The sequence below is a fragment of the Papio anubis genome, chromosome 19, assembly GCF_008728515.1.
Source record: "Papio anubis isolate 15944 chromosome 19, Panubis1.0, whole genome shotgun sequence".
NCBI lineage: Eukaryota > Metazoa > Chordata > Mammalia > Primates > Cercopithecidae > Papio > Papio anubis.
Genome location: NC_044994.1, coordinates 71192603 through 71211752, shown reverse-complemented (window position 1 = coordinate 71211752; position 19150 = coordinate 71192603). Strand labels below are relative to the sequence as shown.

General features: G+C 38.9%; 1 protein-coding gene across 15 annotated transcripts in view; it reads right to left on the bottom strand.

Moving 5' to 3' along the window:
* Positions 1-19150, bottom strand: part of ATP9B (ATPase phospholipid transporting 9B (putative)) — a 287191-nt gene that overhangs the window by 82663 nt on the left and 185378 nt on the right. For all 15 annotated transcript variants that reach the window (XR_002518773.2, XR_002518774.2, XM_009192938.3 and 12 more), the window contains one exon: positions 6977-7119. Coding sequence is in view for 13 of the 15 variants with exons in the window: in XM_009192938.3 (XP_009191202.2) it covers positions 6977-7119 (143 nt within the window). In the remaining 2 variants the exon portion in view is untranslated. The remainder of the gene's footprint in view (positions 1-6976; positions 7120-19150) is intronic.

Below are 19150 nucleotides of genomic sequence, written 5' to 3'. Positions count from 1 at the left end.
TAGCATCATGCATAACAGACTATAGTTGCCCTTTGGTTTAAAAACCATTTCCAAGTCTTACCTGTGAGATCTGCTTGCCTTGTATGCACTCGCCAGCACACACGTCGTGCTTGCCCGCCCTTACAAACTGGGAAAACAGCTTTCCCCGTCATGATGATGCCGTCTTGTGAAACTCATATGTGATTCAATTGTGAACAACATGGCATTTTGGGTAATGGATGCTATAATTAAAATGTGAGTCCTAAAAAACCTGTTGTTTTAGTGGGTGTTTTTAGTAACGCCTTTGTTCTACATGAAGATAAAACCTCCCTAACAAAGGAATTAATGTATTGCTTTAATAGGCTGCACCCTGAGTTAAGTTTTAAAATTTATGAGTTCTCTGCAGCATTGTTATTTAAACAATGGCATTGTCAAATGCAACCAGTGAGAAGATGAAAGTTTTCCCAGCAGATTAAGTACAAATTATCTGTCCTCCTGTTTCAGCATCATTTGTTCATTCATCAGCCGGCGTCGAGTATTTCTGGTCAGTGTCAATATGCTCTGCATCCTTGCAGCTCACAGATGTCTACGCCTGTCGAATGAACTGCTTTATGTTTCACGCACTGGTGGCCGCAGATGTGTCACTATAGCAACATCATTAATTTCAGATCTTACCGGAAATGTGCACTCCAATCAAACCTAATTATACCACATTGCTTTCTTGTCCACAAGAAGGAAACTATAATGCAATTATTGGGATACTTCATTTTCTATTCTGCCCTGGCAAATGAGAGAACCACTGTGATGGACGCTTCTTATCCAAAAGCTTATTGATGAAGCACAGACCCCATTTACAATCATGCGAAGGACCACCTTCCAATTATGCTAGTAACATAAGGCTCCTGAGACAACAGTTCACTCTCCATCACTTCAGCTGAAACTCAAGGCACTTGGAAGATATCTGCAAACTGCCTTATGCCTCAACACACTTCCTCTGATACCGAGAACCAGAACGCCTTATAATATCAAACAACCATCCACAGTTACAGAACCTCTGCTGTGACTGAGGCCCCCAAGGTGACTGCAAAAGCCTGTCTGACTTCTGATTTACAAACTTAGGGGCACAGCAAAAGAGCAGAAGTATTTATATGACTAAAATATGGAACACAAAATAGAAAGATCTTAATTATTTAAGTTCCTGGAAAAAAACAACCGATTAGCAGTAAATACCACAGCACTAAAGGTCTCACAAAGGCAAGGGGGGCATAACCAGCTGTTTTCAGATTTGAGAATGATTTGTATTTCTCTGTTGGTCTGGGTGCCCCTGTTATCTAGAGCTGTGTAACAAACTAGCACAAAATTTTAGTGACTGATGACACATTCCGTTTGCTCAGAAGGGTTAAAGGATTTGCCTAACATCACACACAGTTGGGGGGCACCAAGACTCAATCCCAGATCTGATTCCAAAGCCCTTTCCACTTGAGGATATGAAGTACATAGGAACTAGACAGGAAATTACAGGCACAACTCAGAGACAGCGGACGGGCTTGGTTCCAGACCTGGGTAATCAAGTGAATATCACAACAAAGTGAGCCACATGAATTTTTGGGTTTCCCAGTTCATAGAAAAGTGATGTTCACACTATACTAAGTCTATTACGTGTGCAATTAGTAGTATGTCTAAAAAACAATGTACATACCGTAATCTAAAAATATTTTAAAAACGTGTTAACAATCATCTGAGTCTTCAGCAACTTTCAATTTTTTTGCTGGTAGATGGTCTTGTCTTAATGTTGACGGCTGCTGACTGATCAGGGTGGTGGTTGCTGAAGTTTGGACTGGCTGTGGCAATTCCTCAAATAAGACAACAATGAAGTTTGCCACATGAACGGACTCTTCCTTTCACGGAAGACTTCTGCGTAGCATGCAATGTTGTTGGATAGCACTGTACTCACAGAACTTCATTTGAAACTGAAGTCGATGCTCTCAGACCCTGCCACTGCTTTATCAGCTTAGCTTACGGAATCTTCTAAATCCTTGGATTTTAAAGTCACTTTAACAACCTCCACAGCATCTTCTCCAGGAGTGGATTCCATTTCAAGAAACTACTTTCTTTGCTCATTCATAAGAAGCAACTCCTCATCTGTTGGAGTTTCATCCTGAGGTTGCCACAATTCAGTCATCTTCAGGCTCCACTCCTAATTCTCTCGCTATTTCCACCACACCTGCAGCTCTTTCCTCCACGGAGGTCTTGAAACCTTCAAGTAGTCATCCGTGAGGGTTGGATGGAATCAATTTCTTCCAAACCTGTATGAATGTTGACCTCCTCCCACGAAGCACATATGTTCTTAATGGCATCTGGAATCGTGAATCCTTTCCAGAAAGTTTTCCATTTGATTTGGCCAGATCCATCAGTAGACCCATTAGTAGAGACAGAGTTTCACCATGTTGGTGAGGCTGATCTCAAACTCCCCACCTCAGGTGACCCACCCGCCTCGGCCTCCCAAAGTGCTGGGATTACTGGCGTGAGCCACTGCACCCGGCCCCAGAAGATTTTTTTAAAAACTACTCTAATGGTTTTAGGATAGCTAAAACTGTTTCTTCTGAGTCATTTTTAACAGCTTACATTTTTTTCTGAAAATTTTTCTATTATTCAGCTTTTTAGATTTACTGATTATAAAACATTGTCATTCTCCTAAAATTTCTTTTAAATATCAGATATATCTGTATCTATGTCCCTCTTCTCTTTTGTAATATGTATTCATGCCTTCTCTTACCGTTTTTTTTTTTTTTTGGGGGGGGGAGATGGAGTTTCACTCTTGTTGCCCAGGCTGGCATGCAATGGCGCAATCTCGCCTCACCAGGATCTCCACCTCCCAAGTTCAAGTGATTTTCCTGCCTCAGCCTCCCAAGTAGCTGAGACTACAGGCATGCGCCACCACGCCCTGCTAACTTTAGTAGAGATGGGGTTTCTCCATGTTGGTCAGGCTGGTCTCTAACTCCTGACCTCAGGTGATCCACCCACCTCAGCCTCCCAAAGTGCTGGGATTACAGGTGTGAGTCACTGGACCGGCCCATCTTTTCTTACTTTTTAAAGATCAGAATTTTGAAAGTGTGTTTATTTTGCTGTCTTTTCAAAAGACTGACAGGCCGTATTAATCCTTGATGGTTTTATCAAGTCACCGCTTTCTGTTGGTATCTTCTTTCCTTGTATTTTCCTTGAATTTATTTTACTATTCTTAAGTTGGCTATTTAGATAATTTTTAGGCTTGTTTTTCTATTTAAAAAAATGAAAGAAAGTTCTTATAAAACCTTGATTTTGTACATTCTATGGGCTTTGATACAAAGTGATTATATTATTATTTAGTTCTAGGCATTTTTAATCTGTATTATTTTTGGATCTATGCTATTTAAAAGTATATACTTCAATTTCTAAAAATGAGAGATTTAAAAACTTATTTCTTTGTTATTAACTTCTAACTCTTACCTCTTTTTATTGTGATCAGAAATATCCATTCTTTGAAATTTACTGAAATTTGACTCATGGCCTAGTATGCATCAAATTTTTGTAACTTTCTCATACATGTCTGATAAGCACAAGTGTTCTCTAGTTGTTAAATAATTCTGTATATGTCCATAAGATCTAAAACTGACAATTACACTATTCAAATCTTCTGAACTGCCTGCTTGGCTAACCAATAAACAAAAGAGATGTAAACATTTCTTCCTGTGGTTGACAGCAAATAATCAATTTCTCCCTGTATTAATTCTTGTTTTAGGTATTGAAGCTATTTTATTAAGTACACAAACATTTTGAATTGAACCTTCTATGTAGTGACCCTCTTTCTTAAATAATGTTTTTCATTTTAAGGTTTATTTTGCTTAATATTAATCAAGGTAGATATACCAGCTTCCTTCTGATTCATATTGGTCTACACACTTTTTATAATGTTTGCTTTTATTTACAGCTTCATCCTTTATTTTTCTCTAAATATTAAATGGTTTAATCTTTTATGGCTTTTATCTTTATATAAATAAACCTTATTACATTTTTTCTTGTATTTCTGTTAGCTCTTGAATATTCTATTTGGAAATCCATCCACGTTTCTGTCAATATCTGTACTCCATTGTCACCGCTATTTAGTGTTCAACTGTAAGAACATTCCACAATTGGTCCATTCTACTTTTGATAAACTTTTTTGTGTTGTATCTAGACAGTTGCTGGCTTTTGTTAACCATTATAATGCCATGAATACTCTTACATATGTCTTCTGGTGTAGATGTGCAAACATTTCTTTAGGGAACAGAAGCGGGAGCAAAACTGCTGGATAGCAGAACACGTGCATATTCAATTTGACTGATAACGTCAAAATGTGTTTTACCAAGTGATGCGCTTACCTAAGTTCCCACCAATAGTGAACAGGAGTTTCTGATTCCTCCTAGGCTTGCAAACATGTCAGATCTCTCAATGTGAGAAGAAATGATATCTTTATTAGGCTAAGATATTCTATTCATGAAGACAATATGCCTACCTATTTCGGTCTTAAGGGCTTTCAAATTTTAAAAACTTACATCCATTTAGGTCTCATGCATTTTTGTTTACATTTATTTTTAACGATTTTATACTTTTTGTTGTTCTTCTAACTGGTGTTTTGGTATTAAATGTCCTAATTGTTGCCGGTGTACAGAAGTGCTGCTGAATTTGGATATTAAACTCATATATATGAATAAATTCTCTTAAAATTTTTCTTGAAGTTTCTTTTGCTTTTTCGATGAATTTGTTTTATTTGGGAACAGTATGGTTGTTCATATTTTGCTACTTTGATTTCATGCTGGTGATTCTTCATTTCTGATTATATTCATCAATAAAGACTAAGTTGTCTGTAAAGTAAGCTGGGGTGGGTGTCTTCTGCAGTTCCATAAACCTGTTCCTCCAAAGGGCTGGTTTCTGAATCAAGGGGCTGTCTGTGAACTCTGTGTAAGGGGCAGGGCACATGAAGCAGTGAGTGCTTCTCCCCGAAAGCCTCCCCACGTTGCGAAAGCAGACCTCAGGTGGCGCGTGGGCAGATGCTGGTGGCCACCTGCTCTCACAGGCACCACTCATGGTGGCCTGATGGCTTCCCGTGCTGCCCTACACACCTGTCAGCTCAGGTCTGGGGCTCGTCCACCCCTCGTTTCTGTGGGACATTTCTCCCACCCATGTGGGGGCCCCTCAGCAGCCACTGGCAACTTCGGTCTGCTTTGCTCTGCTGTCACCTGCAAACTGATTCCAACTGTTTTCCAGAAATAACTCCATTTCTGGATCCTCTAATATTTTTACTCCTGCTTGTTTTCTGTGTATTACCATGGATTTATTTATTCTTTAAACATTTTTCTGTAGACTTCATGAAGTTGGGAAGGGAAAATCTTAACACTTTCTCAGTCTACCTTTTTGAACCAAAGCCCCTCAAACTGCTCTCTGAGTCACTGGGATTCATAAGCACTGCTCTCTTGGCCAAGTTCCTCAACCCCTCACAAGACACAGTCTAATGGAACTCAAACACAGATCTAACAACTGCACTTTCAATTACACTACACTTACAAATTCATCATGAGAGCTGACATGAAGAATATTGAGTTTCTACTTTTGAGACAACAGTATGACTTTCAAAACACAGACCCCTCACCTTATGATGGGGTTGCATCCAAGAGACCCATGCTCAGTAGAAAATGCATTCAATGCATCTCACCTTCCCAATACCATGGCCTAGCCCTGTCTACCTTAACTGTGTCAGAACCCTTACGTTAGCTGACAGTTGGGCAAAATCAGCTAACACAAAGCCTGTTTTATAATAAAGTGCTGAATAGCTCATGTAATTTCCTGAACACCGTATTGAAAGTGAAAAAAAGAATGGCTGCACGGATAGTGGAAGTACGGTTCTGAGTGAATGCTATCGCACCACCATCAAGTTGAGCGACTGTGAAGTTGGGGACCATCTGTGAGCCCTTTCCATTCATTCCTCAGGTTCCTGACTCTGTGTCTTCTATACATGCAGCCGCCGTGAATGGAGGTTTATTCTTCAGTCTCTTCAGTCTATTCTCCACTATGTATCAGTGACCTATTTTGTTATTTTAATCTGTAACTTGCCACTTTTGCTATATCTGCAAATATTTGTTTCTTCCTTTAGTCTTATTTCTATTTGTCTTGCTGCAATGCCTAGAGCTTCCATTATGAATTTTAAATAACAACTTTTTTGCAGATTTCTCTATCCTCTTGCTGACTACAGTGAGGATTTTTCTATTATTTAATAATTTAAAACTATGTTGAATTTCGTATGCAACATATTTTGTTTATTATGCTATATAAGTGTTCTTTTATTTTTAGTTCACTAAGAATTACTTGGAATTTAAATCAATAAACCAAGGAGGAATTTTAGCCCTCAGATGTGGCTTTCCTTACAGTACCAGATTCCAATTGTTTGTCTTTAATCTGTTATGGATTGGTAAGAGTTCTTTGATGAAAAAAAGGAGAAAATTAGGTAAGGACAAACAGAATTTTGGTCCTAGAGCTTTAGAGTGGGATAGTCTGTAGTAAAGCTTTATAGGAGAATGTGAGTATTAAATACCAAATTAACATATCTGCTATTTTCTTCTAATAGCTCACAAGTATCATTCCATAATAAACAAACAGGGAATTTTTGCTCTTAATAAGCCACTAGGGAGGTGTTATAAGGCAGTTTAAAAAAATGTAAGATTGTAGAAAATTAAAAACACAGAAATATGTTACTTAAAGCTCTAAGAACTTAACATTTTGATAATTCTTATGATACTGTGTACACGAGAAGATGATTAAGCTGTGTGAGTTTTCTAGAGGCTGAAAAATTCTAAATATGGATTCAATGATCTGTTCCAACACATACACATATATACACACACATAAACATATATCTACATGCTAGCTATTTTTTATTAAATGTCATTTCATCCATTCAAAGGTGAACACAGACCATGAACAATACCTGTTTTGTCTGTCAGTAAATACACCAGGCGCCCAAGTTCCTCTGGGATAGTGCTGGTCCGAACGACTGTGCCAGGGATGTTCTCATCTTTCATCATCATCCATCCATACACCGCTTTGCCCATGTCCAAGTTCACACGCAAACTGCCAAATAAAACCCATTGCAGCGGTTACTGTGATCCAAACCCACGTCCCAGTTCACACCCAAACTGCCAGATAAAACCCACTGCAGTGGTTAGTGTGATCCAGACCCAGGCCACACATTCAGGCTCATGGTTCCATATACACGTATTTTTTAATATGCATTATCTTTCATTTTATAAGGAAATATATAATATTGGATTTTAGACTTTAAAATAAATGAATTTACTGACATTTAAGTCAACAAACATGTTTACACCCAAAATAGTATTTGTAGGTGACAGAAAAACAGGTAACTCCTATTCTGTCCTTCAAGACAGTTTGTAATACCAGATGGGACAGAAAAACAGACTGTTGTGAGTGTGCCCACATACACTCGGCAAGGGACGACCACCAAAGGCTTACAGGACAGGGCACACACACGGAGTGAAGGGAGCAGGCGGGGTCCTCCTGCAAATCAACATGGGAAATGGGCCTTAAGGTTTATCCACTTGTTTTACAATGACCAATGAGATATTTCCCGGGTTTCAGGTGCTAAACTGGAAAACAAAACAAATGGGATATGATACGACAAATAAAATGGTATCTGCTAACTATGCACGGGACTTCTTAGTTATTTTTAAAATTTCATAATTTAAGTCTGAGTAGTAAGACTTCAATTAAAGCACATATGACGAGTCATCTGATTGGGGACAATTCTGCAGAACCTTGCCGGGAGGCACTGGAGTGGCGCAGAAGGCTGGAACCCTGCAGACCTGGAACCCTAAAAAGCGGCCATGTCAGAACATGCGTTCAAATCCCATCACTTTAGGGGGTAGACTCTGCCCATGTGGCAGGTGGCAGTGTAGTTCTTCCCATACAGCAACTCAAAGATGTTCACATAAGTCTAATTTAATCCTGTCAAGAAAGCAGACAGGATGTACTTACACCACAGAGTGAAACTGCTATTCAAATTCAAACGATTTTGACCCAGCAAAATGGCAATTCACATAGTTCAACTATTAATAAGTACGCACTCATAAAACAGTCTTTAGGAATCACAGTCAATGAAGGAAGTCTGTATGTAAGTTAAAGAACATTAAATAATCATACTTTGACTTATCTGACCATGGAGTTTACATCTTAAAAATTCTATGTACTAGTCAGAAAGTAAGCCTTTGACAATTACACAGCTTTTTAAACCAGCACCTCACCATCTTTCGCTATCTAAAATCCAAACTAATCAAAGACACAAGCACTAAGTGAAGATGACCCAAAGCTCCCCTGCAAGATGACACTCAAGGCAGGACACAGCACCCACTTGGCCTCTTGTTGCAGGAGGGCTGCAGCTCCCTGGCAAGGAGGGCTGGCTGGCCATGCTGACGCCTGCAAATTACCCCCCTGTTTGCCTCCAGTGCCTCCTACTAACAAATGGGCTAGAGACAAAACCTTTCTTTACCAGTTGTGCTGAAGAGTATGTGAACTGCTGCCTGTTAAATGTTGAGAGAAGTGTTTGACAGGCAGAAAAGGCTCAGGAGATGCTAAGGACATTCCTGCAAATGGTTACTAAATAGCAGGGCTGCTCCACGTGAGTTTAGGGTGAGTGGGAGGCTTGAAGAAGGACAAGAAAACACACATTTACATGGGCTGGCCATGCTGACGCCTGCAAATTACCCCCCTGTTTGCCTCCAGTGCCTCCTACTTTGATTTGGGCTTTGGAGAAAGATTCTCTGTGAATCAGAAAAAGAAAGTGGAAGTCATGGGCCACTTAGCTAAAATGTTAGCAAGACTTAGGAGGGAAGGAGGCAGGCAAGGGGCAAGGTGGCCAAGAAATGACTGCCTTCCTGTACAGAAGGCAAAAAGGCTTGAAAGGGGGATCTGACTTCCTATTAAGCTTTTCATGGCTCTGATTCTTTGGCTCAGATATCTGCACTTTGGAAAACATGGCTTTCTATCTGTGTGCTGTGTTCTTTCAGATTTGTGTCACACTGTTTTGAAGAGTGTCAGCCTGCCTCAGCTACTGTAATGCAAATGGGTTTCTGCTATTAGTGGGAGTTTCTGAAGAGCTTGCAGTTGGCCACTGGGCTCCGGGCGGTGGAAGCCAAAGGACCAGGATGGCTCTTCTGGGCGCTGCTCCTCAATCACGAGGGGCCTCTGGCTCATGAAACCATTTCCACGGTTACAAACTTACGCGGAACTGTTGCATCACGGAATATTAAATTATTTCATGGAACATAATAATTAGCACTGAAATATGGTAAGTTGAATACAAGTGCTCTTGGAAGATTACATAAAGCAGGAGCTACTCATGAAAAGGTGAGAGATCATCTTCAGGATGAAAAAAGTAAGTAGAACTACTGCAGAACGCAAGTTGACAGCTTACTAGTGAAAGATCACTGAGCAAACTATACCCAACTTCAACTGAGACAATACACAGAGAGTATGTAATACCACATACAGCACATCTAATACCACACAGGTTGCATATAACACCACACAGGACGCATCTAATACCACACAGGGAATATGTAATACCACATACAGCACATATATATAAATACCACATGGGTTGCATATAACACCACACAGGACGCATCTAATACCACATAGGGAGTACATCATACTAATAGGATGCATATACTACCACATAGGGCACATATACTACCACATGGGGTATTTAATACCACATAAGGAGTATATAATAACACATAGGGAGCATTTAATACTACACACAGAGTAGACAGCTTATATGCATGTCATTCACATATATTTTGATTGTTAATACAGCAATCTGTTCTTTTTTTTTTTTTTTTGAGACGGAGTCTCGCTCTGTCGCCCAGGCTGGAGTGCAGTGGCCGGATCTCAGCTCACTGCAAGCTCTGCCTCCCGGGTTCACGCCATTCTCCGGCCTCAGCCTCCCGAGTAGCTGGGACTACAGGTGCCCGCCACCTCGCCCGGCTAGTTTTTTGTATTTCTTAATAGAGACGGGGTTTCACCGTGTTAGCCAGGATGGTCTCGATCTCCTGACCTCGTGATCCGCCCGTCTCGGCCTCCCAAAGTGCTGGGATTACAGGCTTGAGCCACCGCGCCCGGCCTGCAATCTGTTCTTTAACGTTAAAAATCTCCACGGTGCTGAGATTTCAAACACTAAGTTGGCAGAGTATAACTATCACTGCTGAATTCTATGTAATTTTTAGTAATGTTCTAATTTTATAGAATTTTAAAACCTACTCGGCTGTAAAGTACTATACTGTAACATAATTTGTCACCCTCTCAATATATATTAAACCTAGTATTTTGAGAAGAATTATAGAAATGGATTATAAAGTAATAAATACCAGCTATATTTTAAGCTCATTTTGTTGCTAATTTAGCAACTGTGAAATTGTTACCAAGAGACCTATTCCAGGTAAGTGGAAAAGGTATCTGTCACTTCAGACAGTTACCTGAAACAAAAGGCAATCATGACTTTTATGCAATATGAAAAATGAAATAAATGATCTTAAACAAATACTGTGTTCAGCAATGTTAGGAGTAGGAAGATAACGAACCTGTTTCACGCTACAGGAAGAAAGCATTCGTAAATCTCGGAATGTCAGCTCTCTTAATGATAGCTCCCTGTGATCCAAACAGTTCCTTCCGCTCCACAGCTACAAAAGTGTCTGAGGAGGTAACTTGGACTCTGAACAAATTTGAAGTGCATTTTCCTAAAATATACCATGCCATCTTATTTAGGCACCACGATGTTTGCTATATTTAAGCTCCAATTTGTTTTAATTAAACCTGCAGCATTTATCACCACCAGGTGAACCCAGTCCCACAACTTGTCTGAGAATCGCCCAAGATTCTCCTCAGGGAATGAATCTACCTGAAATAATTCACATGCGTTCCTCTGCCAGACTTATTTTTGGATTCTAATCTGAGCAAAATGAAACAGAAGTCATTTACGTCAGAATTTTTATCGAAAGAAATTAAAATCTTTTCCTATAAATCATAAAGCTGAAAGGACACAGAGGCCATTTGATCTGAATTTTCCCCAACATTTGTCACTCTGTGAAATCTTTAATTTTTTCATGACACATCAGGGAGGCAGGGGCTGGCACCCAAACATTCTCCCTGGGTGAATCCAGCCAGTGCGATCCATGGTGGACACAAGACTCAAGATGTCTAGGCCTAGTTTACACCTCTCTCTGGGCTTCCGACTGATACATGTTCTATTTCCTGTGTCTTAGATTCATCACAAACACCCTGAAACGAATAGATATACAACGGCTGTTAACAATCCCACTTCCTCCCTTACATGCCAAACAAAGTAAAACACGCACACGTACTCTTCCTCAGTGTGGAAAGTTTCTCCATCAGAACGACTGGCACGGCCACCTGCCACTGCAGCCAGACACCAGGAGTTCCAGTTCCCTTTTCCTTCCAGTGCCTGCAGCCAGGTCACCAAGAACCCCTGCCAGTCCAACCTCCTAAGTTCCACAGCCACTGGCCTTCAGCGCTCCACAGGGAGGAGGCAGGCAACTGTGTTTTACCTGTATTGATTCCTAATTTTCAAACCGTCTTAGACCAATAACAGACGTGATCTTTCTGAGCCTCAGTAACACCATCTGTCGAGTGCCATGGTCATTGTGTGGATTAGGAAGGATACATAAAAGGAGGTGACGGAGAGTTACAGTGGAGCAGGTAATCAATGAGAGGAAATGATCACTGGTCTGAAGAGTTAGAGGGTTTACGGCAAAGGAAGAGCCTGAGCTATAGTGGAGAGAGCTCAGGGAGAGGAGCGAGGAGCGTATCTGTGCAGCGTTCAGTGGTGGGAGCTCAGGGAGGGGAGCATATCTGTGCTGCGTTCAGTGGCGGGAGCTCAGGGAGGGGAGCATATCTGTGCTGCGTTCAGTGGTGGGAGCTCAGGGAGGGGAGCTATCTGTGCTGCGTTCAGTGGCGGGAGCTCAGGGAGAGGAGCGTATCTGTGCTGCGTTCAGTGGTGGGAGCTCAGGGAGAGGAGCGAGGAGTGTATCTGTGCTGCGTTCAGTGGAGGGAGCTCAGGGAGGGGAGCGTATCTGTGCAGCATTGAGGGAAGGCTTCGGAGTGCGGATGTGCACCAGGCACATCATACATGTGTGCATACGGTGCATCAGGCATGCACAGACACATAGCTCACATATGTTGTGTTGCTGGAACAAAGGCAGAGATACACCCTAAACATGGAAGCATGCTATTTGATCTGCATCCATTGCATAAGATGTAAGGATAAACAAAAGTAGTCTTGGGTCCTAAGACACAGAAAATACAGCAAAGTATTACAGAAAGTCATTTAAATTGGTGTAAGCAAAATTCTAAATCCCATTGTAATGTTTCTGAGTGGGTGTGGGAGGACTGAAGATTTGCAATAAAGTGGTGTTCTAGGAAGAGTGAACTGAGTACCAGCTTTGAAGATGAGTTGAATCAAAGAAAGACCAGAGGCAAGTGGCAAGCAAAAGACATTCCCAGCTGCACGTGCAGCTCACAGGGGCCGGTCTTCAGCGCAGCCAACTCCCAGCCTCCTGCTCAGACTGATAGTAGCCCCTAGGACCAGGTGCTGTGGCAACTGGGAAACAGAGTGCCTCAGGGCTTCTCTCAGACTCAGGACTCTTCCGACTTTCATGTGGGAAGTCACTGTGAAATACACAGAGGGGCCTGGGCCTGAACTCTGGGAACAAATGGGGTTTCATTCCCCAGGCAAGCCCAAGGACACTGTTTGAAAAGTATTCTGGTTGGTTGAGAATGAATCAAAATCGGAAACTCAGGAATGGGGGAAAGGTGAGCACTGAGATTAATGACTCCATGTTGTTAAGCAAACATGGGTACCAACCTGAAAGGATGGCCACCGTTGCTTGTTGAAAATAGGATTTCCATATTAAAAGAAAATAACTATAAAATTAGGGTTTGTAGATACAGATTAAATGATCAAATACTAGGAAGTACAAAGGAGGAAAAAAGAGTAAATGAAGATTAAACTCCTCATGATATTTAAGAGGGGTCACACGTTATTGTTTGGTTCTCGACTTTGATATTTGAAATCAAGGTTTAAATATGTATTTGATAAAGTCAAGCAGTGGCAAATTTTAAGAGAGTTTTGCAATTTTCAAATAATTTAAAAATTTTAAAGTAAAATATATTCTGTATAGCAGTACAAATATATACACAGTACACACACACACACACACACACACACACACACACACACAGCTGCCACATAGAATACATGAATATGTGCATATAAATATAAATGAACACACAAGAATGCAGAAGCAAGGCTGAACACCTATGCCAGGATTGTGAAAGGAAGAAATATTCCTATTAAAGGCTAGCACTTTCAGCTTAAAAATAAATAAAATAAATACCAATTTATGCAATTTAAGAGCTACACCTTAAAACAAAATGTCTCCAAAAGGCTAAGAATAAAGGAATGGCAAAGATAAAAGGCAAATCCCCCAAAACCAAGCAGGTTGTGATTGTGTTAAGTACTAATAACAAAGCTAACCAGGCAAAAGGGAGCCGGTTAAAGGCTGCAGGGAGGATAAGCAGGAGCTTTCCAAGGTCAGAAAAGCTTAGTTTTCTATCCAACGGTAACACTAACCTCAGTAAAACTACAAAGGCAAGGACGCGCCTCAGGGAAGGCAGGGCCAGCAGGCGCAGGTCAGTGAGCCTGCTTCTGGAGCTGAAGTCAGGTTCCCGTTTCCTGAACACATTTCCAGTGACTTGAAATCTTGAATGAAGATGCTCCAAGGCAGAAGCAAGTGTGTATGTCTTAAGAAATGAACCTCCATCTCTGTTCCCAAATAAGTCCTATAATTAGTTTTTCAAATACGATTACCAAAAACACCTACCATAACAACAAACACTACCACACAACACAGAGCAAAACAAGACGCCACAAGCAAGAGCCAGAAGACCAAGATACAACATAAAAAGATTGACAAAGGTATCCAATACTGATACAGATTATAAAACAAATGGATACATAAAAAAATTTCAGAATGTTTGCGTGGAATAGGCAACTTTAAAAATAAAATAATGTGATAAAGAAACCAACCAGAATTTTTAGAACTAAGAAATATCAATAATTAAAATTAAGAAATTCATTAGTTTAACAGCTGATTACACACAGTCAAAAAATGAGTAACTTATTAGACAGGTCAGTGAGGACGATACAAAATGAAGTGTGGAAGCAAAAAAAGTGGCAAGTGCAGCAGCAAGAGCAGCGGAAACAAAGGCACGGCGAGGACAGCGACCAAGCCCTGACCTCACGTCCCGCGCAGGACGCGACAGGCGGGGACACAGTGAGGACATTGACCAAGCCCTGACCCCACGTCCCAGAGTGGGACGTGACAGGCGGGGACGGGGCAGCATCTGAAGAGATGATGGCGGACTTTCTAGAATGAATAAAATAATCTATGGAGTCAAGAAGCCCAACAAATCCTAAGCACTGTTTAAAAAGAAACATTGTACCTCAACATGTTATGTACGGTAGAGCAGACAATGCCACCAATGAGGAGAGGATGGAAAAGCAGCTGGAAGAGATGGATGGACCCAAAGAAGTAAAGTCTTAAAAGCAGTAACAGAAGCCAAAAAAGGTGACAACCTAGAATTCTATACCCAATGAAACTATTTTCCAAGAAGGATGACCAAGCGAGAATTGAGAGTTCCCAACAGACCAGCACCAAAAGCACAAAAAGCGAACACATTTCTGACAGAAGGAAAATTATTCTACATAGAAGGTCTAAGATGCAAGAAGACATTACAAACTGAAATGTGGATAAAACAAAATGATAGAGAATGTATAAACAACATCAGTGATATTGTTAGGTTTAAGAATAACTAGGATTTTCTTTGGGGTTTAAGAACAACTAGAATTAAAATAAGTGACAAAAATGGTGTAAGTCCAGAAGGGAGCAAATTAAGTTAAATGCTCAAGGGAACTGACTTTTAACTCTGATAAGTTAAGAAGGTTTTTAACTTCTAGAGTAACTACTAAAAGAACAGAAACCACTTACATAACTTCTAAACTGCTGGAGAAAAAAGTTGCATTACAAAAAAAATATTAAAATGGCAAGAAAGGAGAAAAATATTGAACAGGTAAGTAATATTAAAAGCACAAAATAAAATAGCAGATTTAAACTAAAAATATAAACAGTATTATAATAATTGCATATGCACTAAATACTCTAGTCAAAAATTATCAAAGTTAGATAAAAATTAAACTAATTACAAGATGGCATGCTGATACAAGATGTATGCTAATTACAAGAGACACATAAAAATAAACATACAGAGAAGTTGAAAGTAAAAAGATGGAAAAAGATATGCCAACGAAATTAAAGACAGCTGGCATTGCTACATTAACACAAAACAAAGTAGAATTTAATGCAAAAAGCTTTAGTAGAGATAAAGAAAGTCACTTTATAATGAGAAACTGCTTAATTCACTAGGAATAGATAACAATTTAAATTTGTATGCATCCAATATCAAAGCCACAAAACATGAAATACTAAAAATAAACAGAATTCCAAGGAAAAATAGACAAATTCACAATACTGATGAGAGATTTTGACACATTTCAGCAACTTTTATGAAAGAGAAAGACCCTAGTGGTAGACAGAAACTGAAAAACAAGATTAAGAATCTTGACCTATCACGCAGACGAAATCGTATGACCAACAATTTGGAATCCAAGTTGTTTTGAAGCACACAAAGAATGTTTATAAAAGTGAACTAAATATTGGACCCTACAACAAGTCTCAACACATTTCACAGATCTGAAGTTAAAAAGGTATGTCCTCTGAGAAAAACACAATCAAACTATGAACAAAGATGTATTAGAAATTTCTCAACTATGCTTATAAATTAAGATAAGAAATAAGCTTGTAATAAGCATGGGTCAAAGATGAAATCACAGTCGAAATTAAAATATTCTGTACTTAACAATAACAAAATACTACAAACGAAACTACAATACAAAAATACTACATATGAAAACTTCTGAAACGCAACCAAATTAGTACTTATAGAAAAATTTATAGCCTCCAATACATATATTCACAAAGGGGGGAGAAGGTGAACACTAATCAAGGAGGAAATAGACAAGTGAGAAAACATTAATGAAATAGAAAAATAATACACAGCACAAAGAATCCATAAAGACAAGAGTAGGTATTTCCATAAGAAATGAAAGTTGGCAAACCTACTGGAAGAGTAGTCAGGAAAAAAAAGAAAGCGGAAAGGGCAGAAATAACAAGTATGAATAATTAAAAAGGTTGATATCACAGATCCTATATATGTCAGGGATAACAGGAAAATATGAACAAACTGTTGTAAATAAAACTGAAAATTTAAATACCTGATTATGAATTGAAAACTGTAACTTTGCAAAACTGACTCAAGAAATTAAAAACTTGAATAGTCCCATACCTAAATAGTCCCATAACTAAATCAAATGTGTCAAAAATGTTTCCACAGTCAAAAGCTGAGGCCCACATGGACTTCTTATGTAAATGTTCAAGAAATAAACAATTCCAATTTTAGATAAATTATTTTAGAGAAAGAAAATGAGAAAAAAAATGTTTTTATGAGACTAGCATAATCCAGATACCAAACTCCACAAGCATGGTATGAAAAATAAAAATTACAAGTCAATTTCACTCCTGTAAATCAATGTAAAAATCTCACAGAAAATACAAGCAAATGGAATTTAATAATAAACAAAATAGTAATATACCATGATCATGTTGGGGTTTTGCCCCTAGAAATACAAGGTTGGTATGACACTAGAAAGTCAATCAATACAATTTGCCATGTTAATACATTAAAGAAGAAAAATTTGAAGATGAAAAATCTTCAGTAGATTTAGGAAAATATTTCCTAGAATATTTTCATGATTTAAAACAACTTTTAGCAAAATAGGAACAGAAAAATGTCAATGTATTAAAAGGCTTCTATAAACAAACTTATAGCATACTTAAATGACACTGTTGAAAGTTTTGCCTTTGAGGATGGGAACAAAAGAAGAATGTTTATTGTAATCACTTTTCTTTAGCAACATACTGAAGATCTTTGCTGCAGAAACAAGGAAAAGAAATAAATGGTGCAAAGAACTGGAACAAAAAAAAAGCTGTCATTATTTATTGATGATATGATTATATATAGAAAAAATTCAATACACCTGAATTAATAACTAAAATAGGATTTTTACCAAAATTGATAGTCAATAATTTTATAAAAATTAAGTTTATTTCTTTACATCAGCAAAGAGAGAGGAAATGGTTCTTTTAAGAACGATATTTACAGTATCATTTAAAAAATCTCAAGTATCTAAGAACTGCTCTAACAAAATTTGAGAAGACTTATTTTAGAGAAGACTTAAATAATACTGGGAGATACACCATATTCATGGCCGAGAAGAACCAAAACACTCTTAAAGAACACAAGGATGAATGGAACAGAATAGAGAACCCAGAAATAAGACTGCACACTTAGAACCATCTGATCTTCCACAAATCTGACAAAAACAAGAAATGAGAAAAGGGCTTCCTATTCAATAAATGGTGCTGAGATAACTGGCTGGCCATTTGCAGGACAGAGAAACTGGACCCTTTCTTTACATCATATACAAAAATGAACTTAAGATGAATTAAAGACTTAAATGCAAAACCCCAAACTATAAAACTCCTGGATGACAACCTAGGTAGTGACATTCAGGACACAGGCACGGGTGAAGATTTCGTGACAAAGACACCAAAAGCAACTGCAACAAAAGCAAAAATTGACAAATGAGATCTCAATAAACTAAAGAATCTCTGCACATCAAAAGAAACTTATCAGCAGAGTAAACAGACAACCTACAGAGTGGGAGAAAATTTTTTTGCAAACTACACATCTGACAAAGGTTTAATATCCAGCATCTAAAAGGGACTTAAACAAATTTACAAGAAAAAAACGAACAACCCCACTAAAAAGTAGGCAAAGGACGAACAGACACTTTTCAAAAGAAGACAAACACGTGGCCAACAATCATATGAAAAAAAGCTCAACATCAGGCTGGGCGCGGTGGCTCACGCTTGTAATCCCAGAACTTTGGGAGGCCGAGGCGGGTGGATCACGAGGTCAAGAGTTCGAGACCAGCCTGACCAACATGAAATAACCTAAATGCCCATCAATGATAGAATGGATAAAGAAAATGTGGTACATCTACATCATGGAATACTATACAGCCATAAAAAAGAATGAGCTCATGTCCTTTGCAGGAACATGGATGGAGCTAGAGGCCATTATCCTTAGCAAACTAATGCAGAAACAAAAAACCAAATACCACATGTGCTCACTTATAACTAGGAGCTAAATGGTGAGAACACACTAAATGTGAGAACACACAGAGGAGAAAAATGCACACTGGGGCCTATCAGAGGGTGGAGGGTGGGAGGAGGGAGAGGATCAGCAAAAATAACTAATGAGTACTAGGCTTAACACCTGGGTGATGAAATAATCTATACAGCAAACCGCCATGACACAAATTTGCCTATATAACAAACCTGCATATGAGGATAGAATTGTTCTATCAAATGTCAAACTATTATAAAAGTCTATTAAAACACACAGTTTGTTATTTGGTGGGAATACAAAAACAGTCCAAGGGAACAGAACAGGTAACCCAAACAGGCCCATGTGTATACAAATGCTTGGTACATGGCAGACGGGGCACTAAATCACTGGGAAAAGTCTTTTCTATAACTGGTGCTGAGACAATTGGTTTGCAAAAATATGGTATTTAAAAACTGTACTTCACACCATATATATTTAAAAAAACAAAAAACACTTATAGTGGTCAAAGGAAAAATAGTTAAGCTTCTAGAAGATAATGTAAAAGGAGAGCTTCATCTCCTTGGAGTAGGGAAGGATTTTTTAAACAACATAAAAAGTGATAACAAATAAAAAAAACCTTCATATATTTGGCATGTAAAATCAACAACTGTTTTTTCATAATTTCACCAATGGGTGGGTAAAAAGTCAAACTACAGAT